The 24,969-nt window shown below is 42.6% G+C and overlaps 1 protein-coding gene across 1 annotated transcript; it reads right to left on the bottom strand.

The window, feature by feature from the left end:
- Window positions 1-2,219: 2,219 nt before the first annotated feature.
- LOC306774675 (aggrecan core protein-like) lies at window positions 2,220-24,029 on the bottom strand (the record flags this gene model as incomplete). The annotated part of the gene is made up of 19 exons (XM_079264819.1): window positions 2,220-2,347; window positions 2,453-2,635; window positions 4,310-4,454; window positions 6,545-6,627; window positions 6,698-6,856; window positions 9,796-9,909; window positions 10,697-10,771; window positions 11,255-12,760; window positions 12,857-12,955; window positions 13,030-13,323; window positions 13,416-13,543; window positions 13,621-13,795; window positions 16,010-16,285; window positions 18,779-19,084; window positions 19,165-19,292; window positions 19,536-19,710; window positions 22,173-22,464; window positions 23,738-23,829; window positions 23,942-24,029. 19 exons carry the CDS (start codon window positions 24,027-24,029, stop codon window positions 2,280-2,282), a joined length of 4,386 nt encoding a protein of 1,461 aa, XP_079120945.1. The 3' UTR covers window positions 2,220-2,279.
- Window positions 24,030-24,969: the final 940 nt, after the last annotated feature.

Genomic DNA, 24,969 nt, shown 5'->3' with positions numbered 1-24,969 from the left:
TCACAGCAGAAATAAACATGTTTACAGCAGAAATAAACATGTTTACAGCAGAAATAAACATGTTCACAGCAGAAATAAACATGTTTACAGCCTGGTACAAAAATCCATTTTAGGTTTAATAGGTCAGGTTTACCTTCATGACAACTGTGGAGGGAGTGAATTTTTTTTCTAACTCGCCCATTTAAAAGTAATTTAATCTCTAAATTCGGCATATTTAGGGGCGTGTCCTTTTGACTGACAGGTACCTGATCTCCCGCTTCAAGTCAGAAGAACGTAGAGCATCCGCGGTTTTTTGGCCTGTTAACAACGTGACTTAGCTTTAGCCTGCTTACCTCTGTTAGCTGGTTAGCTCCTGTTATCTCCGGGTTAGCTCGGTTAGCTCTTAGCTACAGGCAGCTCGGAGTTCGCACGATGTCAATCATCCACCATGACGCTCACAGCCCCCCTCTCAGCTCCACCTCTTTGCCCATATTTGTATTTTCTGGGTGAGACGACACGCATGACGCTGCCAAGATGGCGATGGTCGGACCCGCCCACCGAGCTTCAATTCAGCTCTTTAGAAACCTACGGGTGACGTCACGGGGGCTCCGCCCATCTTGTATATACAGTCTATGGACGTGACGTTGCAGCAGAGTTTCACATCACGCTAGAAAACACACCGGCTCTTTCAAACACGCAACTTCCCTGATTCAGCAAAGAAAACCAAGAAGATTAAAAGAAAAAAAAGAGACAAAACAAGATTCATGGTAAGATAGTCGTCTGATGGCTGGAGAGAGCTAACAGGTCAGGTGGAATGCAAGATGGAGGCCGGATTAGCTGTCAATATAGGGTGCTGACAGGAAAATGGCTAAAGTTCTTTAGTGAGTCTTTAAATCTATTTCAGAATAAAAGAGATAAATTGTTTTTCATAGAGAAATAAAGGGTCAATCTTCAGATTATTGTTCCTGTTTTATGAATTTAAACATTTTCCTCGAATTTGAATTTTAAGCTGAAAAACAACGAGATCTGGTAGCTGAACCGCTTTCACATCTGGTTGAGCAGTTCATTCAGATGTTCTGCTGCAACTTTGGAATTTATGCATACATCACTCGCTTGAAACTACCCAGAAAGGTCGGAAAGCTTGGATGTCCACTGAAATCTCCATGTAGAGTCATGATTCCCAGGAAAATGAGAACAATGCCGGAGTGTTGTTGCATGTTTGAGCGTTCTGTTTGAACAGGAGAGAAGTCACGTAAACAGGAAATAAGTTTTCTTTGGTTTTCCATGAAGAAACACCGAAGAGCAGCCTGGAAACCAAAAACAGACTCCCTCGCACTGCTTATGCTGCTCATTTAGTCTATAAGTGACTGTCTGATGACTCCAAAGACAACGACTACGAAGGGAAAGCTGAGACATTGACCTGATTAAGAGGCTGCAGCGAGTCCATCGCGGGGAAACTGTCAAGAATTGACACCTGCCATGTTTACTACATCTGAAAATATCACAGAGCAACTTCGTTTATGAATGCTTCAAGTCTTTAAAACAGATCCGACGTTGTCATTTATTGTCCCAAATACTCGGCCAATGCTAGGTGAGTCTGCCTGCTTTGTGGCGTCGCCAAACTGGGCTGGTTTTAGCCAACAAAACTGTGATTAAAAAATGTTTTAGAGGTTTCTAGGACAAGTTAGACTAACCTCTGCTAATCTGCAATAATTCTTCTTCAAATCCACTCCTTTATGAACCATTTCACAGGAATGTAAAAGATATCGCATGTCAATGAAAAATATGATGCAAATAAACTCTTTTGGGCGCTTTTGGTAGTTACAAGTATGTGTGAGTGACGTATGCATTAATTACAAAAAGGCTCTAATATTAGGAAAGGTTGTGTTAAACTGTAAAACCTTGAGCATAAATACTTATTTTGGGATGTTTTCTATCATTTTAACTCAACAGGAACTTTTTGTACACTTGTCCTGTATCACAGGACCAAACAGCAGCAAAGTGCATCTCCAAATCCAGGAAAAATAAAACCTTCAGCATCTCATTAACAATAAGAACAGAAATTAGATTTGACTGTAAAACAAACAACACCAGCAATGATTTCATGAAACGATTACATCACAAACACAATAAAAATCATAAAGAGCAATAAAATGATATCTAAAATATATTAGCAGGGGCAGGGAATTAAAATAAATCACATTACCATGATGTTGCACTTCTCAAGTGGGCATTCAAAAATAATTTTTACTAATTGTTGTTAATAAATGTTCTTTTTAAATACTTAATTCCTCTGGCTTTTACTTCTTGCTGCTCCTGGCTGCGCGACTCCTGCTGCGTCTATGCTGTAACCTTTTTCTGGCTTTCACTGAAACAAAAAACATGAAATAAAAAGTCAGCTTTTAGAAAATAACGGCTGCCAGTTGGGTGTTTCCTCAAACCACACAATGAAGACATGAATCCATGTTCTCACCATCAGTACATTCCACCTGAGGCTCCTCCCACCGGCCGTCGGCTTGACAGTGGACCACCGGCAAATGGCGCTGTCTAAATCCTGGGTTGCACTGGTAACGGATGATGGAGCTGACAGGATACTCCTGCTTCTTGTTACCAAACATGTAAGCGTTTTCTACCTCTGGAGGGGCCCCGCATGATACTGCAAGAGCCAAAGACCACAAGAGGGGTTTAATTAGTTACAGCCCGAACCAAGAAATTACGGGGATGGTATTAAAACTTTACAATGTGAGGCCTTAACTTTACCCTTTCAAAAAATGTTAGAAAATAAATAACAAAGATTATTTTTATCTATTTATCATTCATTATCATGTGATGTTAAGATTATTGTAGTTCAAAATTTGTCCACCAGGGGGCAGAATGTAAGTACAGGCAGTCCTCGGGTTACGCGGTTCTCGACTTACGTCATTTCGACTTTACGACACTCAATAACTAAAAGTAAATAAATAAAATAGCGCAAGTTTTGAAGTTACGAGTGTAACGCATAAGTTGGTACGAAGCGTGACGCAGAGGTTGAGACGATGCCTCAATGCGTGTTGATTATTTTATTTTAATTGAAATATATATTTTAATTGCCTGGACTGGTTTTCCATGAATATGATGTATAATACTTGTATTTTGACATATTTATAGATCAAGGGGGCATTTCTGGGGTATTTAATGATGAAAATCCGACTTTTTTTGGGTTAAGCCGCAGCGTAAGAGTCGTTGATATATCGAGGGCCGCCTGGATCAGATTATAGACAGTTTGAACAAAGTTTTTTGTTTTTTAACAATTCTGACAGATTCAGATTAAACAGTATAACCTGATATCATGATTAAACTTTTGATTTACACCACCAGGACTTTTTACTAGTCACACATCAGTAAAAAGCTGTAACAAAATTGTACAATGTAAACACTAACGATCCCGACAGGAAATGTGAGCAAAACAAGCAAATTCTTCTCCTTACATCAGATGTATGTACCTGGTCTTAGACCTGCTTCATGTCCAGTCTCGGCCTTCCAGGTAAGAATTCCCTCTGAGCAGCTAAATAGAGCCAATTCTTTTGGTTCAACAGTGAAGGAGGCTACATGAACCCAAACATGGATCTTTTCTTTATGACAAACTCCCAGCAAACACTAGACAACCTTTTTAACATCGCAGGTGTAACTGCTGTAGATGACCACTGGCCTACACGAAGAGCTCATAGGTGTTTTAGTCCCATGATTCCGCTACGTAGACTTATAGGTTTCTGCACACACACCCTGTAACATCACCACCATAGCTCTGCTTCTGGTTTCACACACATAAAGAAAGGTTTAAAACTGAACTTTTTGCACAGCAAGGCTGATTTAGTGTCCATGCTATTCTGTTTTACAATCATTTAGCAGGCGCCTTTATCCAAAGCGACATACATCGATACCCTGATAGGCACATCGGAGGGCAACTTGGGGTTCAATGTCTTGCCCAGGGACACTTAGCTCCAGCCACCCTGCTACATCCTGCATCCCGCCTCTTTTCTGAGATCTCTTCACTCAGTAAAAATCAGTCCATTGTTGACTTGGCTCATCATCTTCTCTGTTCCTTCCTCCAATAATGTCCTCTTGCATTATATTTGCTGAATTAACCATGATAGGCTTTCAAAACAACCAGTCTGTTGATATCCAGTTAATTAAGCTTTAATAAGGGTTAATGTATTATTTGAAGTAAAAAAAAATAATGCCTGTTAGAATATTGTGATGTGTGAAACTGTCTGGCAACAAAAACAAAAGCTTTGCTTTACAATAAAGTGAAGAATAAATCTAAACAGATGACTTTACATGGCCAGCGTACCTGGGCCCTTCTTGCAGGTGAACGGTAGATGGTAGTTACAGGGCACGTCGTTCCACTGGCCGTTCTCATGCCAGATCATCACCACGCAGTCCTCCTCAGAGTTTAAGTAGCTATCAGGCTGGTTCGGCCTCCAGTTCTCATATTGCTGTGGAGGAAGAGGAATTAGAAACAAGCAACTCTGCAAGGTAGATCTCTGAAAGCAGATAGCTGAAAGCTAAAGAAAAAGATCTTTGAGCTGGAATTTTACTATTTTACTGATTATAATCGTGTAGCTACCCTGTTCTTTATGTTATGTCTATTTTTATGTCCTTTCAGGACCTTGGATGTGAATTAATATAAAGTTTTTCAGAATATAAACCCTGTGAATTAAAGCTGGGGTAGGTCATGTTGCTCAGAGACATGTTTCTCTGGGTGAAGTGGTTCCTTGTCCTGATAGTAGTCTATACATTCTGTAATCATGATCAATAAGAAATACAGTTAGACCCCTCAGTTTACTGTAAATCTGTAAAAACTCTGACCAATCCAAACATTCGGACCCAAATGGAGTTGTTCATTTCTTATATTTCATAGCTTCTTCTCCCGGCTCCCCTCCTCCCCCTCCAGCAGAGCATACCTGATAGCCACACCCTGCATATAAACAGCGTGTTAGGATGAAAATACAAAGTAGTGAAGAAGAAACTCTGAAGGCAAACATGGCTGAGAAAATGCAGGAAGGATTTCCCGACCCGGCTCGGTTTATTTGCCTCCTCCTGCTAAACAGCCGAGAAAGAGAAAATCGTTGGTGGAAAAGCTGCGAATAAAAAAGCCTTGGATCATGCAAGGAGAAAAACAAGAGGAGGAGGAGCCAAGACAGGGTCTTGCTAGCTCCCCAACATTACCTACCCCAGCTTCAACAGTAAAGAGTTTGGTTCATCTTGCTTCCTCGTTTCTTGTTACTTCCTGTTCGCGCCTCCAGGTAATCAGTTACGGATTACCAGGCTAGTTTTAATGTGACCACCATCAGTCAACAGACTTTTTTTTAACTCGTTGATATGAAGCGATTGTTCTTGTCTTTATTTCCTAATGTTCTCCCTTGTTGTGAAGGATTATTACTTGTCTTTTACCAGCCTTACTCCAGCTGTGCTTTGTATTTTCTGTCTCACTTTACCAATGGAGAAGTTGAATGAAACGTGATGTGACCTTTCAGACTGAGGTGGCTTTGAGAAGTATTGTTGTAACCAGGACCATGAATGAAAGTGGCGGGTTGGATTTGAGTTGTTATAAAAAGATGAGATATGGGTCACACGTGGGGAAAATAAATAAATTTAAAAAAGATATAACAGATCTGGGCCACTTTGGCCTCAATGTGGCTGAAAATAGACATGTTTGGTTTAAAAGATGTAAGGAAGTTGATTTTTTTCTATGATTTTTTGTATGTAGGTTTTAGTGACACTCCAGTCCACATTTTATTTAATGCAATAATTTACCAGCTGCCACAACAAAGAAGGAGACGGTGATGTTCATTCCAAACATACACAGAAAAGTACTGCGTCCTACAGTGCTTTCACATCAAGACAGTCCACTGGACTTGGTCGGGGTTGTAGGGGGGTGTATCCATACGGACCGAGATCGTGTTCATGCTGCACTTTGGTCAAACCAGCCAAACCATTAGAATAATATCTCCCCATTCCCACCAGAGGTGGCGCTGCACTAGTATTTACCAGAAGAGAGGACATGAAGAAGAAAACTCATTCAGAATTTCTGCAGCTGTGATATATTTTCCTCTGACCATATATACCTGTTAGTGCTTTTACTCCATCATCAAGTACGTCCACGAGTCATTTCTAAAGTTCCACGTTTGTTTGTTATGTTAGCGTCTACAACGTTTACCAGCAATGCAACACTGCGCCAAATGCAGGAAGTGACTTGTTTTGTCTTTCGTTTTGTCACTTGAAACGGACGGAGAGCTGCGTTTAATCCACTTCTTTGATCTGAATCAGAATTTGTTTGGAGCATTCACATTTACCCAAACAAAGCGGACTTTCCGAGCAAACGGACTATCCTAAATGTTTCAGATTGTTTTGTGTTATTCATATATAGCTGGCTATTTTTCTGATTTTGTGGTTGTTGTTTTTTTTTAGGTGTTTACTGTCAGTAAAGACTTTTGTGCCTTTGTGAATAATCTCATGTTCTCTTTGCAGTGTATAAAAATCCAAACTAGTAGCAGAAAATCACCAATATGTTGTCATCACTCACCAGCGGAGTGCCATCAGTCCACTGGAAGTCGTTCTCTACTGTTTTGTCGTTCAGCCCGATCCACTGGTAGTCCTGTCCAGCAGCTGTGGAAGAGAAACTTAACTCAGATGCTTCATTTTCCCTCCATCTCCTCTCATCACTTTAAATACTCACAGTTGACAAACTGTTGCTCCTCTGGCGTGACGATGCTGACCAGGTGTGCGTTCAGGTCACGGCAATGCTGCTCTGCATGCAGCCACTCCTCTCTGTCTGCGACGTGCAGGTAGCAGTTTCCCTGAAACTTAGTCCAGCCGTCCTCACACTGCTGCTCCTCTGCAGCCGCGACAGCAAACGGTCAACAAACAGCAAACATCTCTGGCTTCACTCAAAGCAAAGCTCAAAGTTTCAAGGTGAGAATCAGCTATTTAAGATAATCTGCAACTCCAAACAGGTTTTTATGCACATAAAACACATTGTGTAGAAATGAGAAGCCCCCGTTTTATTTATAGAAATTCTCTTATGATGACTAACAGTCTGTTTAGAGCATACGTGTAAAATTAATATGCTCCAAATAGCCTGTAGGCGACATATGCTAACAGCTGTATGGGTTTCATGTAGAGCACCGGTCACCAACTCCAGTCCTTGGGGGATACCACCCTGCAGGTTTTAGTGTTTCCCTGTTGCTACAACACACTTGATTTAGATTAAAGGTTCTCCAACATCTTCTGCACCTGACTGTTAATGAGACAGTGATTTGGGTCAGGTGTGGTGTAGTGGGGAAACACTAAAACCTGCAGGGTGGAAGCCCTCAAGGACCAAATTAGAGACACTTGGCTTCACTCCTTTTGCTATGTTTGCGGCAGGTTTTCCATGCATCCCTACTCCCACAGACCAGACGCAAATTATGTGTCATTGTGCAGAACTTCATAGGCTGTTGGATCCAACTGATTTGAGTGAAGCGTGTTGGAGCAGGGAAAGATTAAAAATCTGAAAGATAGGAGACATCAAGGACCAACTTTGAGCACCCCTACAACAACCATAACCCAGGAGTGTCCTTGATGACCACAACTCTGCATGTTTCCCATGTATTCCTGCTCCCACATACCTGACCCAAATTATGTGTCACTGTGCAGAACTTCATAGGCTGTTGGATCCATCTGATCTGAGTCTAATGTGTTGGAGCAGGAAAAGACTAAAAATCTGAAAGATAGGGGACATCAAGGACCAACTATGAGCACCCCTACTACAACCAAAACCTAGGAGTGTCCTTGATGACCACAACTCTGCATGTTTCCCATGTATCCCTGCTCCAACTGACCCGACCCAAATCGTGTGTCATTGTGAAGAACTTCATAGGCTGTTGGATCCATCTGATTTGAGTCTAATGTGTTGGAGCAGGGAAAGAATAAAAACCTGAAAGACAGGAGACATGAAGGACCAACTATGAGCACCCCTACTACATCACAACCCAGGAGTGTCCTTGATGAACACAACTCTGCATGTTTCCCATGTATCCCTGCTCCAACTGACCTGACTCAAAGTTATCAGTCATTAGTCAGAATCACATTAGTTGCTGGATCAATTTAATTTGGGTCAGGTGTGTTGGAGCATGGATGCATCAAACACCTGCAGAGGCCCTCGAGGACCGACTTTGGAGACCTCATACTAGAACTGAACACTCCAGTAGTGAAAGTCCTGCAGTTCCACTCCCACGACCTTTTCACTGCAGAATCACCTTTAATATCTACCTTTAATTCACCTCCTTTCCAAACATTTTATTCCTCCCTGAGATGCAAATCAAAAGCCATAGAGACCAGAGAACAAAATCATGTGCTAAAGATAATCAGTAAGTATCAATACACGAGAGGTAGGACTGTAAAGGCCGCCACAGATCCGTGCTCCGCGGCATATGCAGTCAGTTAAACAAGGAAGAGGATCTGATTGGGAACGAAGCATCAGTATGATGCTGAAGCACAGAGGAGTATTAGAGTTTAGAGAGCCATGGGGACAAAGGTGACACTCCTCTTTTGTGTCCTGCAACGTGGACATCTAAAACATTCCTGTTTTACACTTTCCTCTCAAAATGTGTGTTTTTGTTTTGTGTATGCATGTACATGTGTGTCTGTGGTTACCTGCATGTGTTTAGGTATTACCGTAGCTGGTCACATGTTGCTGATCAGCACATTGAGCCTGCATGTAATGAAATATAATATTCCAGGTTGTTTTTTGTGGAGGTTCTGTTGAGAAAATTGTCAAACTAGAGAGACTATAGTCTCCTGGTGAGAGGGTGATGCAGATGTGTGTGTGTGTAACTATGGTAACATATTTTGTTGTTTGTCATCATTTAAGCGAGTTGGAGCTTAACAATGTTATCGATGAAGTGAACTGTGGCCTGAATGGTTTAGTAGTAGTCCTGGACTCAGACCTGAATGTTGACAATTACATTAAGACAGTTGTGAAGTCTGTATTTTATCACCTAAAGAACATATTGAGGATTCACAGACTCATGACTCAGCAGGATTTCTGCATTTATATTTACTAGACTAGACCTTATAGGTCTTTCTAAAAAGTCCATCAGACAGCAGTTAGTCCAGAATCCTGCTGCTTGAGTCCTCTCTAAGACCAGTAAGCTGGACTGTAAAAGTCCACTCCTCAGATCTTTACACCGTCTTCCTATCTGTCAATGAACTGACCTCAAAAATCCTGCTGTTGGTTTACAAAGGTCCGCATGGTTCAGGATGTTCTGGTTTGTTCTGAACCAACCAGATCCCTCAGGTCATCAGGGTCATATCTACTTTCTGATCCCAGAGTCAGAGCTGAACATGGAGGTTTTCTCCTTCTTTGTAGAACAAACTCCCAGAAATCTGGGGGAGGAGCCAATGCGGGGGGGGGGGGGGGGGGGGGGGGGGGGGGGGGGAGGGGCCAGGACAGAGGGAGGAGCCAAGACAGGGTGCTACTTTCACATCTTGCTAACTCCCCTACCCCAGCTTTAATGCTTGTTATGTTTTTATCTGCTCTTACATGTAATTCAAAAGTTTTGTTCAGGATTTGAAGATTCTAACCTTTTAGATATTCTTTTTATCACCTTTTCCCAAGGTGGATAACAGGTTGCCATGACAAACTAGTAACATCACAGACATGTGTCCTGGATGTTCTGAGCCACCTGGACTTCGCTGTGATCAGAGATGCTGTCTGCTGGTGATACTGAGCATCTTCTCAGTTGTTTTTGAGAGTCAGTTGTTAGTATTTCTTAGCTGAAGCTGATCTCGTACCGATCTCACAGCGCTCCCCTCCATAGCTGGGTAGGCATAAGCATTTGAAAAAGTCAGCGCTCTCCACACAGGTAGCTCCATTGGCACAAGGGTTGGGATGGCACACATCTACCTCTGCAAAAAACGGTGGGTGCAGGTGATACTACTGTTTGAGCGAGTGGTGGGGATGTGCCAGCAAGATGAGTTAGGGAAGAATAGCTGTAGCAGCTGCAGCTTCTCATCAGACACAAGCTTACTGCACAATGAATCATCTTGTTATAGAAATGTTATAAATAATTGATTATTTTTCCACAGAAAACACTAAATAAATCCTAATGTTTGCAGTAAGTTCATGTTTGATACCATGCTAAGTTGCAACAGGTTAAAGTCCAAATTCCAGCAGGAAGAAAAGCTTCAAACGATGCCAGAAGGCACGAATGTTGGCAAACACTGAGCGAACAGCACAGCAGAAGCAGCATGCAGGCACAGCAGAGCAAAAACAAAATACAGACTGGAGACACGTTCAACACGGAGGAGGCACATCCACGGAGCTGAGATGATGCATGTCTGATGAAAAACCCCAACATTCACATGTGCCACACAAAGACAGGCACTACCCGGGCTGGACGCAGACAAAACGCAAACAGGAAGTCAAAGGAGCGCACAACAAGGCAACAAATGATGCAAAACACCGAGACAGGAGAGCAGAGAGAAAGAAAAATCATGGCAAGTGTTGTAAGGTTGTTTAAAACCAGAGAACATGATCACATCTCCTATCAGAAGCTGTTCAAATCACAATACAGACCAAATTAAACATGCAAATGTCAAACACAAAGAAAAGTCATGAGCTAGCTCTGAAAACAACAGGTGAGAGTTCAGATGTGTCGCTAAAAGAAACGGAAAATAAAAATCAAAGACTCACCGAGGCAGAGAGCGACTCCATCCTCGGCTGTGCAGGAGGCTTCGCCACAGGGGTTGGGGTCACATGGGTTAAAGCCTAAAGCAGAAAAGAAAGGTCATTTGAGAATTTGAACAGTTTTTTGAGCGTTTTTTTCATCCAGCCGTGTCTTCATGAGCTCCATTCTGTGTGGATGTTATAGAAGGAGTCGAGGTTTCTGACCAGAATGTGTGTCTTCAGAAAGAAAACTGAGCAAAGAAAACAAAGACTAATACGGAAAAGGATCTTTACAGATTCTCCTTAAGTGTTGAGATTAGAAGAAATTTTTATTCTTTATATTTAGATTCTTCATTGTTTTTAAATGTCTTTTTTATCTACTGTTTGTTTTAATTCTTGTGACTTGATTTTATCTTGTGAAGAACTTGGTGTTACCTGAGGCATGAAAAGAGCTCAAGAAATAAAGTTTGATTTGATTATTAATGATCAGAAATGGACAAAAATGGTTTCCAGCAATTCAAATATGTTAAACAAAGTTCCCTGTTCTTGCAGCATAGTGTGTGTAACAGCCTTTAGTTAACTCACCTTCTATAACGGATGGTGGTTGTACGTATACGGGTTTAGGACCCATCAGTCCTGCAGGACCCGGGGTTACATAACTACCTCTGGGCAGCTCTGTCAGTGAAGGGCCTGTTTGAGGAGCCTCGTCTGGTTCTGCTGCGCTCTCCGTCGGTGCCTGCTCGCTGGGCGGAGAGGGGATCCTAGTCTGAGGCGGTTCTCCAGAGGAAGCTCCTGAGAAGACGTCGCTGGTGGTGGAAGAGTCGCCGTCTCCGCCGGCAGAGTGAAAACCTGCACGGCTTGCGCTTCCCTCTCCGCTGAACTCCACAGAGCCCTGACCCAGCTTCATGGGCAGCGTGGTACCTTCAGACATCTTCCACAGATCTCCAGTCAGGAATGTAACACTGCCTTCCTCTCCACCTGCAGATCCAGATCCAGAAAGTCCTGATCCAAACAGTCCAGATCCAGAGCCGGAAAAGAAATGTGAGCTTCCGAATCCAGACAGGTGTCCTCCACTTCCCCTCCCGGAACCGTAGAACAGAAACCCAGAGGCCTCCTCGTACCCTCCAGCAGATGACACGCTGAGTTCAGTGAAACCTGAACCCACAAGGGTCACACCAGAGAAGATGTCAGAACCACTTCCAGAGGCTGATCCACTGAAGTCGCTGCTGGGAATCCCTGATCCTGAAAAGTCTCCAGACCCGCTGAAAACCAGCAGGCCTCCACCAAGCTCATGTTCCTTCTGGCTAACCGAGGCATCGATCAGTTTTTCATCTATCAATAAGATTTGAGCATCTCCACTTCCTGACAATCCACTTCCGCTTCCAGAGGAAGATCCTGAAGAATGACCACTAAATCCAGAGAAGTCCTTGCCTGAGATGGAACCAGACGACATGCCGGAGGATTGTCCGCTCTCCCCAGAGCCACTGAATTTAGCGTCAAAGCCAGATCCAGATCCAGACCAGGACAGGTCCCCGCTACCACTGAGCTCTCCAGAGCCTGAGCCAGATGCATGGAAGATCAGGGTTTCTGTGCCCTCCTTTCCAGCTTCTTGAAGTCCTCCTGAAGTCGAGCCCTCTCCTGAGACAGAGCTGTCGATTGCTGGGAAGACAACAGCAATGCCGGATCCTTCTCCACTGAGACCCGATCCAGAAGCACCACTAAAACCTGACCCTCCGCTGGGAAGATCACCACTTGCACTGCCGGCCGAGGCTCCAGAACCAGAAAAGTCTCCAGAATCTCCAGAACCAGACATGTGTCCAGAGCCAGACACGTGTCCAGAACCAGACACGTTTCCAGAGGCAGCATAATCCCCAGAGGTAATCTGATCTCCAGAACCAGACATGTGTCCAGAGCCAGAAACGTCTCCAGAACCCGACAGGTTTCCAGAGGCAGCATGATCCCCGGAGGTAATCTGATCTCCAGAGCCAGACACTTCCCCAGAATGATCCCCAGATCCTGAACCAAAGTCTGCTGACCCAGAACCAGAGCCTGAAATCTCCACGGGGATGGGAGGAGCGATGGGGGGAACATCTATGTAGAAACACAGAAAAGTACGAAGATCCTCAGGGAAACAAAAAGACTTTTAAAAAGAAGAAAAGGATTTTCAGGGACTTCACAAACCCTTACCAGGCCTCAACAGATCAGTGACCGATGTGCGGTTCAGCAAAGCCTCTTGGATGTCTGTGATGTTCAGTCCAGTTTCATTTGCAATCAGCATAATGTCCACTGCAAGAAAACAAACTTAATCACTCGTGAAGTAAAAGAATCCACTTGGATATAAGCAGCTGAAGAGTTTTTACCTCTTAAACAGTATGCATCAAATTTGGCATCAGGTTGCGGGTAGCCTGTCTGGTTGGAATGAGTGTACACGGTGTGAACTCCTGATTTCCCTCCTCCACACTCAGTGCGGGCGTTGTTGATGGGATAACGGACACTGCCATCCATTAGCCAGCCTGCGCGGCACTTATCAAAGCCCATTTTCCAGGCAGCATAGAGGTCTCCTGTGGATGCTAACACTGCATTGTGCTCTTGACAGCGAGAAGAAGCCTCATCGTAGGTGAAACCCTCAGCAGATCCCACATGGAAAACCTCTCCTGTTAGACATGAAGCAGAGACGTCGATGTAAAACAAAGAAAATAACTTTTGGTATTAAAACAAGGCTGTAGAGCCTTGTCATTGATGTCACCTCTGAGTCCCTCAGCATAGCAGTACACATCGTATCTCTCATCTGCTGGCCTCAAGCCATATGACCGAACTCCTGCTTCGTCTCCCAGATCTCCAGCACACTTGTCCCTTGGGAAGACAACAGGATACCTGCACAGAGAGAGATCCTGAGTTGAGTCTCAGAGAGGCGACGCTTCATTTGCCTTGATGGCTGGTTTCAGATTTACCTCACAGTCTGGTCGAGGAGCCAACCTGCATCACACTGGTGGTACCCGGCCTCATATGCCGCCTGCAGCTGCTCGGGTTTGGCGATGGAGCCTCCGACGCTTCGGCACGCCATCTGCGCCTCAATGAATTTAAAGGCATAGCGGCCAGCGCTTGAGCAGTAATGAAACACCACACCTGCGATGACAGGGGTGTGTGGTGAAGATATTAACCCCTTTAGCACCATCAACAGCAGTCTTTTTTGTTCTTTTGGAAGCTCTAAAAGTTTTCCTCTGATCAGTTTTATGTAACTTGAAGGACAACATCTCCCGAAGCAGGTGTGAGAGTTGACATGGAGGGTGAAGAGCACTGCCCTCTTTAGGGAGGAGTTCTTTACAAGAACAGGTGAGGGCAATTAGTATCTTTTGTTTGGATTCGGGTGGACGTTGTGGTAATATTTCTTGGATTGATTGGAGTTGTGTTCTGATTTATTCTGGCTGATAGTGATGGCAAAAATGAAACGTTTGCGAGATCAAATCGTTTGGAACGATTGTTCCAATAAAACAATCGATCTTTTGGAAAGTTCGGAACACATTACCTCAGTGACATCTAGTGGCTAAAAATGTGATTTCAACTGACTGAACTCTATAAACTGGAACATTTGATGTAACTTCTTCAGTTAGTTTAAAGTGATGTCAGTATGAAAGGATGTTTCATTTTAACCAGTCAGTATTTGTATGTGGTGGTTCTGTATAAAATGTGATCATATTTGTAAGGGGTGCTTCTGTGCATTTAGGAATTTCTATTAAGAAAGACAATCTGCTCAACTGTACTCGGGCTGAGACGGTTTCGCCTTTTGCTCGAAATCTCTCCTGCTTTGGAGAATATTCTTTCCCAGGGGACTGATGTGGCTGGTATGGAAAGATATGTCTTGATCATAGACCATATATGAAAGATGGACGGTGCCTTCGGGGGTAAAAAGTGAAGCCTATGCGGAAGTGCATAAAACTGCAGTTCCCCTTGCATCCACTAGGGGCTGCTAAACAGAGCAAATCCCCATAGACTGATCAGGGCCTGAGAGAGGACAAGGTAACCTAAACTGGAAATGTAGGAGGGTTAGTCCCTAAAGTATTTTTGACAGCTGATGCCAACACTGTTGGCCATGCCCCCCTCGTTGCAGATTAAGAGCCAGACTGCTGTTTTGCCGGAACCAGTTCATTTTCATCATTGGTCCACTTTGTCCTACCCCATTGGACTGGATTTAACTTGGACTGGAAGGACTGTCCAGGAGTAGTCTCCTATGAAAATTACTGAGTGTTTTTTATGTATTCTTTTATTTATTACGTCTTCATTGTAAACTGAACCAAGTGAGACTCACCCCTGGTTATTTTCTTTTCTTTGTTTTAGACAGTGGAGCAAACTGCAGGGAGTATACGTGGGTTCCTCACCCTTTGCACACAATGTGGTAGACCTAAGAAAAGGGGGGGTCACATAAATGTTTTGTTTGCTGTCCAGTGTGAGTAGCAGTGTGGAGTGCTGTGGAGTGATCACAGTGGGTTCACTTGATTTGGGGTCTGCGATAGCATCTCCCAGTGGTAAGAACCCTGCCTATATTTAGTTTTTTCACATTCGGTCGCCAGCTCTTCAAATCTTATGTCAGGAGGAAAGCTATTGTGGCCTCCAGTTTTTTTGCTTTTCATTTTTCTCCTGATGGTTCTTCCGTGACTTTTTTTTTTTTTTTAAATGTTTTAATGGGGAATCGGACGTACATCACCTGCTCTCATTGAATCGACAAAATCTTGTGTTGTGCCGGCACTTAAAATCTGGGAACCAATAGTGACCTTTGGACTTGTAGGATCATTAGATGGGTCTTAAACTACTGCGTCCAGTTACACAAGTAAAATACCTTTAACAGATAAATCTGAAATGTTTTGCACACATATTATTTAAAGGATCTCTTTCATGTTTGGTTGTCTGTTTGATTTTTTTTGTACATTTTTCTTTATAATTTAAAACCATGAGAGGTTTTGGATCTTAAAAGAATCCATAAGTGTTGCATGCTGCGTCAGAATCACTCCTCCTGTTCAGATAGAGAAAAAAAAAACAGGCTATTTGCCTGCTTGAGCGCTGAATGGTAAAGCAAAGATTATTTTTAACCTGACAAGTTCAAACCCTTACCATACTAGTTATGTTAAACATGTTAAGGTTATTCTTATTTTTTATCTTTAAATTGTTTATGTGCAACTCTAGACTGCATCAACTGCTGCCACATATAAAGTCTACATTTTCACTAATATTACCAACGTGAAAGAAAAAAAATCTATAAATATTGTGGTGGGGGAAGTCTAAGGAAAGAAATCATGTGTTTAATCTGAGATGAAGGACATGGTGATCAACAGCTTCATCACTAACCAGATGGAGGCATCTCAAAGCTTCCACCGAGCCCTGTCCCTACACCCGGCCGGGCGGTGGCTGCCTCGATACGGTCGGTGACGTTTGGTGGCTGAGGCAGCGGCAGCACGGTGGGACTCTCTGTGGAGGTGTTCACATGAACGGGCAGCTGAGTTTCCACCTCTCCAATCGCTTCACCCTCTGTGCTCGTCCTGCTGAAAAACACCTCTGGACTCCGTGTCACCGTGATAACGCTCAATATGTCACCTCCTTCACCGCTGCCTGAACCATCTTCATCTGGAAACTCTGGAAACAGAAGAGCACTATTTACTTTGTTGATATTTTGGTGAGCGCTGGTTTAAAAGTTCATTTGAACGGGTTAATCAGTGGTCAGTGCCATGGTTACAGACCTGCTGGTGCTGTAGGTGGACCAATCCAATGCTCTTTGTTTATACAGAACATTATAAAAAACTATGTGCTGAACATGGTCGTCTTAAGATGTATTCATACCCTCCCATTACAGAGGGAAAAAAATACAACTGCCTGTGAAATGAGTCAAAATTGACTCAAGTAGTAATATTTTATGAAAATCCTGACATTTTCTTATTCTGGTTTAATAAAATGCTTTTTTTTAAAAAAAAAAAAAAAAAAAAAAAAGAAAAACAAAGGAAACAAAAGTAAAATATCTGTTACATCAGTCATCAAGTAATTAGTTGAAAAATCCTTTGTGCAGGTGGTCCAGAAAAAGCAAACTTTTGCACCATCTGTGGATGATATCATCCATGTCAGTGAAACTGAAATAAATGTGTTCACACTGGAATACATGCCATGCAAAAGGAACTTCATGCTGCATCAAATCTCTTTGATTCAATCTTCAGTCCCAAGCAGGTTTTTCTGGAGCAGTTTTTCCTCAAGAGGATAAAACTCAGCTTTGACAGGAGGGAAAACCTCCTGCAGAACCAGACCGAAGGAGGAGCAAGGCCATCCGTCACCATCTGTGGGTTTCATTACTTTAATAAAAATAACTCTGGGAACTGTCACTGTACCCCTGACGGTAATATATGACTGTGACTCCATGTTTGTGTGATTTGTGAGAATGCACTGTGCCGGAGAAAACGCAAACTAATGTCAATGCCACCTCTCTAGTTGTCATGGTTACCATCTTGCCCCCCCCTGTTGGTTACAGCCTCCTCTGCATGGAGGGGCTTTGGAAAACAGAGAAGGTTGGATTCATGTAACATCTCGGCTAAATTCATCATCATATCAAGGTCAGAAAGTTCCGGTTTAAAATAATCAACGGATGTAAACAGCTGGGCACATGAAGTCCGGAAGAAGCAGCATTTACTCACAGAGATGTAGTTTCTCTAAAACATTTCCAGCACTGACTCCATTTCCAAACCTGTTTTGGTTTTCCTTCATTTGTGAGCAACGTGCTCTGGAACAAACCTGATTCCTCAACTTTGCTTTATATGGTCAAGATTTATTACCAGATTGAAATTAATCACAAAGTTTTATTTAGTAAAGACGAAATATTCATTTGGACCTCACAACGTATTTCCAGGTAGTCAGGTTGCCACGTAATGAGGTTGCCAGGCAGTCAGGTTGCCAGGTTGCTCAGTAGTCAGGTAGCCAGATTGCCAGGTAGTCAGGTTGCCATGTAATAAGGTTGCCAGGTAGTCAGGTTGTCAGGTTGATCAGTTGTCAGGTAGCCAGATTGCCAGGTAGTCAGGTTGCCAGGTTGTTAAGTAGTCAGGTTGCCATGTTGGCAGGCTGCAATGTAGTCAGGTTGCCAAATAATCAAGTTTCCAGGTAGCCAGATTGCCAGGTAGTCCGGTTGCCAGGTTGCTCAGTAGTCAGGTTGCCAGATTGCCCGGTAGTCAGGTTGCCAGGTAGCCAGATTGCCAGGTAGTCCGGTTGCCAGGTTGCTCAGTAGTCAGGTTGCCAGATTGCCCGGTAGTCAGGTTGCCAGGTAGCCAGATTGCCAAGTAGTCCGGTAGCCAGGTTGCTCAGTAGTCAGATTGCCAGGTAGCCAGATTGCCTGGTAATCTGGTTGCCATATTGCCAGGTTTCCACATTGTCAGGTTGCCAGGTAGTCAGGTTGCCATGCCAGGTAGCCAGATTGCCAAGTTGTCAGGTAGTCATGTTGCCAGGTAGTCAGGTGACCAGGTAGTCCGGTTGACAAGTTGCTCAGTAGTTAGGTTGCTCGGTAGTCAGGTTGCCAGAATTCCAGAATGCCAGGTAGTCAGATTGCCAGATTGCCAGGTAGTCAGGTTGCCATGTAATGAGGTTGCCAGGTAGTCAGCTTGCCATGTTATGAGATTGCCTATTTCTAGAAGTCATGGAAACGCAGCTAGTGATACATAATAATTCTTGGTTTAATACTTGATGTGTGTTTTTGTTGACCTCTAAATTTTTGTCGGAAATTATCAGGCGACCTTCAAATTCCAAGCTGTCTTCATTAAAAATCTGTGTTGTGTCCGTTTTGTTTTCAGTATAAACTGGAGTGACTTGTTTTGATCGATAATTACATTTTCCGGCTGCTTGTTCATAAAAAAATCTTGTTCATATTGTTGGTTTATTAATCAAAATCACCTACATTGGCAGGTGTTTGCAAGGGTTCATGGTTTTCTCCTTATATAAAACATTTGTGGATGCTCATAAATCATTATTATTTTATTATACTGTTATTTTGGAGGCGTCCAGTGTTTTTTGTGGCTTTGCTGTAAACTTCAGAGTTGGTGCAACTACCTACACTTGGGTGCTTGGAATTCCAAAAAAACTTGAACACACCATTGAACCTACCTGTGTAACAGAACGCATCGTAGCGAGACTCAGGAAATGGATATCCAGTCTGGTTTGTGTGGAGATAAATGGTTCGTACTCCCAGCAGACCCCCACCACACTGCGGCCGGCGAACGTTGATGGGATAGCGGACGCTCCTGTCTCCCAGCCAGCCGGCGTTGCAGACGTCCATCCCTCCCTGCCAGGCCAGGTATAACTGACCCGTAGTGGCCAACTGGGCTCCATGTCTAGAACACGCCATCACAGCTTCGGAAAACGTGAACTTTTCTGCAGAAGCAGTGTAGAAAACTCTCCCTGTTTCATAACAGAGAGGTCCATTATGAGAAGCTTGAACATAAAGAAAAAGTAGACATGACAGTGTTCATGACGTTTACCCGTCATCTTCTCGGCAAAGCAGTACACATCGTACGTCTCGTTCAGGTCTCTCACTCCGTATGTCCTCACACCAGGCAGGTTTTCTTTGTCACCATAGCAGTTCACACGGGGATCATGGATTGGGTACCTTTGATTAAATAAAAAGAGATTTATTACCTTCAGTATGTAAATCAGACTGTAAAATGATATTTTGTGGCTTTGCTGTAAACTTCAGATGTTGAAGTACTATCTATTATGCAGATGACTGAATTCTCTCAATTCTTAAACAGGCTATGAGGAAAAGCTAGGTGAGTAGAAAATACAGTAAACAGCTGGAATAGTCAGAATATTTGGATAGAAAGAGGTAGACCGTGATATGGAATCACCCAACCTGACTGTGTGGTCAGACAGCCAACCGGCATCACACTGATGGAAACCATCATAATAGGCTGCTTGGAGCTGCTCAGGTGAAGCTATGACGGCACTGTTCTGGGCGCATGCTGCCTCCGCCTTTTCAAAAGTCAAAGTGTAGCGACCCATGATGGGCCGGTAGTGGAACACGATACCTGGAAGGACAAAAAAGAACTTTTTATGTTCAGTTTTCCTTTGTGTCTTCGAATGAATTGGATGTCTGTGAAAATGCAAAGCAACAATTCTGCTCGCAGTTTTCCAGCAGATTAAATCCACCATTTGGATTGTGATCGGCAGCAGTGTGTGATGTTAACCAGAGGTGTATAAAGTAGAAGTACAAAGTAGAAGTCCTGTCTGGCAGTTCTTTCCAACCAGTCACTAAACCAGCTGAATTTAATTGGTTCAACTCCACTGCAAGGTAGTGAAAACGCCTGTTCTAAATGCATCGGTAGATCCAAAAACATGGCAGGACTTCTACTTTATTTTTACGTCTACTTCTACTTTATACACCTCTGATGTTAACCCTCTAAAACCTGAGCAGATGCTGGCAAACTGACCCATAATGGCCATTTGGGAGCTACAATCTGTATCATTCCAATGAGATTTTCATGTTTATTTGAAACGTTTTTCTCTCGTTGTATGTGCCATCTTCATCTATTCTTCAATGGTAATGCATATGAACTGTTTCTAAACATCTTAACAAATCTCCCTTCACTTTTTTATTTTCTAAGTTTCTAAAGCAAGACTGTAGACGTCATCGTTCCTCAGCCTCTTCTTGACGAGACCATTTTTTTCTGCCCCATTCCCAAAACTTAAGTATACCATCACAACTACAAGGCCTGAATGTTTAAACTTGGTCTCAGCATAAAGATGAGACATGTGAGAAGTGTCTGACTTAGAAACTGTAGAAAACCACATTACTGTCAGTGAAAACCAGAGGATGGTTGCCCATTTTACATTAGTAATGTAGTGTCTGATGAGGAACTGTGCAAAAGCAGAAGCTAAAAGCAGTTTTAAGGTGTTTTAATTGATTTTTTACACAGGTAAATATCTCAGGGAGCCATCAGCCAATGATAATGATGATGATCACCACTATCAATGGTCAAAGTCAAGAGAATTGAGGGATACTTCCCAAATTCACTTTGGAAACACCACAAGGATCCAGAAAGAAATGATGCTCAGGATGATATGTAATAGGAAGAAGGAAAAATTCACTAAAAACCTTCATCTCCATGGAAGCTACCAAGACCTTCATGATTCATGTCATACAAAGACTAGGAGAACACATTAGCAGAGTTTTTTAGAGCTAGAGTAAAACTTTGACTCCAAAACAGCCAAAGTAGGACATGATTCCGGATTGTGGAGGCTAGCTGCCAGAGTTTCTGTCCCACACCGATGGGTCAAAGGTCCTTGTAGCCGGCAGAGTCTCAGTTTTCATTTAACACCTTGTTCATGTGGTTTGCTTGAAAGATGAAAATGATGGGAAGCGCTAACCTGCACGAAGCTGCTCGCATGTTTTTCTTTCCATAAAACTGCTTGGCGTTTGAACAGTGTTGTTTTTAGATATTGATGCAAGAGTCTATTAGCAAATTTTCTTCCTGTCATTTTGGTGTTTTACATGTTATGATTTCATGTTTCCTAGTGTCTTCTTATGTACTGCATGTTTCTCACACTGTCCTCCAGGGGCTCTCATCAAGCTGTCTCTTCTCTGAGCTCTGTCCAGCCAATAAAAGTCAGTCCGATAATGGATGTTGTCTCAAGTCTTTCTCCTTCCCTTTCTCTTTTCGTCTGATAACAGAATTGACAACAACATGGAAAGGATGTCTGCTAGGATCGGTGGAAATTGCCCCCCCCCCCCCCCCCCACCCCCCATTCGAGTGTTTGGAGCTGCCAGCCTGAGACCTGCTATGGACTCAAGGCCGAGGGCAAATTGTTTTCCTCGCCTGGAACCCAAACAACAATCATAACCCCCCCCCCCCCCCCCCCCCCCCGAGAACAGAAGAAGAGATGTTCATAGATGCTCTGTCCCCCTCCTCAACCACCTCCGGTCCCCTCCCACATGGCTCACTGTCTCCCTGTGTGTCTTGTCTGAGTTTGTGCTTAAGTGTATGAGGTTTTTTCCATGTCTCTCCAGACTGCACCATCTAGTGGCGTAGTCTGGAGTTACATGTTTTTTCCCTCAATCCCCTATGATCCTGATGTACTGAACGTTGAACCTTGAATTTCCCCTCAGGGATGAATAAAGTATCTTTCATTTGATTTGATTTGATTTGGGTTACTTTAGCTCGTTCAAAATAGCAAGTGTGTTGATATCCAGTTGCTAGCTTGTGATCTGATGCCGGAGAAGAAAATGCTGCTGCAAAATGACTGGTCATGATGGAAAATAGAGTTATGAAGTACAGCTTTTCAGCTCCTGGATGCCATAGAGCAATGATGGTTCCAGCAGTGCACACAATGAAAATCACTGTGGCTTTGAAATGAGTTGGAAACACGTTGTTTTAAAGTCAGAACATTATGTAGCACTGTGGAAACTGTACAATACAGATGTAATACAGATGTAAAAACAAACTGTAGGAAAGAAGGAAATAGAGTTAAAAATGAAACAGGAGATATTTACCTTGAACATGGACATTTACATCGTCGTGATTGTCCTCGATGCCATGTTGAACCTCGCAGCGATACACTCCCGAGTCACTGGAGCGCAGCTCGGAGATCTTGATGCCAGCATTGGTCGGGGTGTCAGGGTAGTCCACAAGGTGAACTCTGTCCAGGTAGCCCTCACCGATGCGCACCTGTCCCTCCAACGCCACCAGGATGGTCGTCACCTTTTCTTTAGTTACAAGGCTCCATTTGATGCGATGAGAAAGGGGGGGGATGATGGGAGCTCCAGGGTCTGGGATGGTGTGGTCCTATAAGGTACACAACATCGTCTTTCTGCTTGTTTACTCACAATAAAGCCAATAATCCAACTTTACACTTATAGTTTCCACTGCAGTCTCCACTCGATGTCAAAACTTTCAAGAAAAAGCGTTTTTCCAACATGTTACATTTCACAGCTTTAATGCTGATCAATACAGCATTAGTACAAAATTCACAATTAAATCAGATTTAATGCAGAATATCTTCGATCATTGTCTTTATTTTTTGCTATTAAAGAATAAGGAACACACAAACATAGATATTTGATTTTAGACACAGGAAAAATGGAAGCAACAGACAACTTCTGTCTGTTGCTAGTTTTACTGTGCTCAGACTTTCGGACCAACCAGTTGAGGGACTGGGAGAGAAGAAGATAAAGGCTAAACAGTCCTCTCCCACCACCCCACACCCCCATTGGCAGCCTTGCAGAGCTCCTTCAGACACAGGCTGCTGCATCCAGAGTGGAGCTGTTGCAAGTTCTGGATTCCTGCCACAGTTAGACTGGAAACCAGTACAGTACACCACAAACATGCTGAATAAAAGCCAATAAAATATATTTATATAACTGTATGATTTTTTTAAGTGCTCTATGAACAAAAAGTATTTATCAATGAACAAAAAGTAGGTTTCTGGAGGGAATCTCTGTGGATTCTTCCAGCTATGTGTGGGTTCTCTCCTGAATTCCTCTGACAGTCCAAAGACATGCATGCTTGGCTAAATTGAGTCTCTAAACTGTTACTGGGAGTGAGTGGGAGTCTCTGTGTGTTGGTTCTCTAGCGGACCAGTGACACACTTACCCAATGGATTTAATGGGATAATGGGTACAAACATCTCCTACTTGGATGTTTTTATGCTTTTTATGGATGACATTCAGTTCAATTTTCATTATTTATTTATTTATTTCATTATCCTAACTGCTTAGTCTAAGGAAGGGTTGCTGGGGGAAGCTGGAGTGTATCAGTCTGGGCGAAAGGCAGGGTACACCGCCAGTCCATAGCAATGTTTATTTATTTATTTATTAATTATCTAAAGTCCTTCTTATTTTATTATCATGTTTTAGGCTACAGTGAATAAATGTGGGAAAAAATTTCCACAATTTTCTGTTTTTGTGTTTAAACAAAACCCAACATATTAATGAGTCTTAGCAGTAATTATGTAGCTGCTTTTGAGCACCGAATGAACGTCAGTCCTGTTTGCATTTTTTAAATAGTCAGAAGAAAACATGAAGCCATTTATGTCCAATAAAGGTTTAGAATCACACACCTCGAAGTAACACGGGAGTTCCAGTGACGCTCCCAGCAGAGGATGCTGTGGTTCCTCCAGAGGAATGCTCACACTCAGCACATCCTCTGGATCTGTGTGTCAGAACAGACAAAAAAAAATCCCAATCCATGAATTCATAACAAGAATAGTGCTTTTGGAGACGGTGACATAAATTTGACATTAAATAGTGGATTAATTTCTCACCCATAAAGGAATGTGCCTCATAAATGTAATCAAATGTCGCGGAGATGATGCTCAGACATGATGACAGCAGCACAGCCCACCTGATCATGTTTCACCTGCAAACCAGAGGAAGACAAGAAAAGCGACATGCTGAAAATAAATATTAATCCAATTTAACAGACGTAAACTGGGTGTTCAGTTTGCTTTATGGTGTCTTTCATTATTAATAATCATCATAATAATCAAGGTTTACAATAAATGATTTAATTTTAATTTTAATTTTGATTTTAATTTTAATTTATTTTTCAATTTTTTATTTTAAATTTTTTTTTTTTTTTTTTTTTTTTTTTTTTTAAGTGACTGTAGTATTACTGCCAGAAAACAAACTACTCAGCCTGGTGCGATACATGGCATGGATTTTTCTCCTTTACAGAACAACATTAAATATAGTAATAAAAAGATATTAGTAGATAATCTGTCCTCAGTTTTAACCATGTAAGAGTTTTGTACATAGACCCAACATTCGCTCTAAAAGAAGAGTTCAGAGCTAAATGTGCTGCTTTATTCTGCACCAACTTTGTGCAGATCCTTTAAAGTTTCTTTCTTTCTCAACCTGCTAAGCCACTTAGCTCTCTCAGATGTAGAATTTCTTCTCATTTATGTAGTTTTGTCTGTAAAATCAGTGAAAATAAGACATTTCGACAACAGGAAACAGATTTTTTGCTGCAACAAGGCGACTCCTGAAGAGCTTTCGGATGAATGTGGCGCAAGGGTCACCACCTTTCTGACCTTCTGCTTCCTGCGGGGTTCTGGATGTTTCCTTGCTGCAACACTCCTGATGGAAATGAAGTGGTTCTCCAATAACTTGTTAAGTTCTGCACAAGCATCTTAATGATAGTCATTAAGTCTGGTGTGTTACAGGGGAAACACTGAAAACCTGCAGGATGGGACTGATCTAGACTCTAAGACATGGTCTCCATGGAAACGCTGCTGTTAAGGAAGGGAAACATCATAAAAGAAAGTGGAATTAATTTAACTTGGTTAAGAAA

This window comes from Telmatherina bonti, assembly GCF_933228915.1.
Source record: "Telmatherina bonti genome assembly, chromosome: 1".
NCBI lineage: Eukaryota > Metazoa > Chordata > Actinopteri > Atheriniformes > Telmatherinidae > Telmatherina > Telmatherina bonti.
The sequence above is the reverse complement of the archived record's forward strand: the minus strand, read 5'-3'. Positions and strand labels throughout refer to the sequence as shown.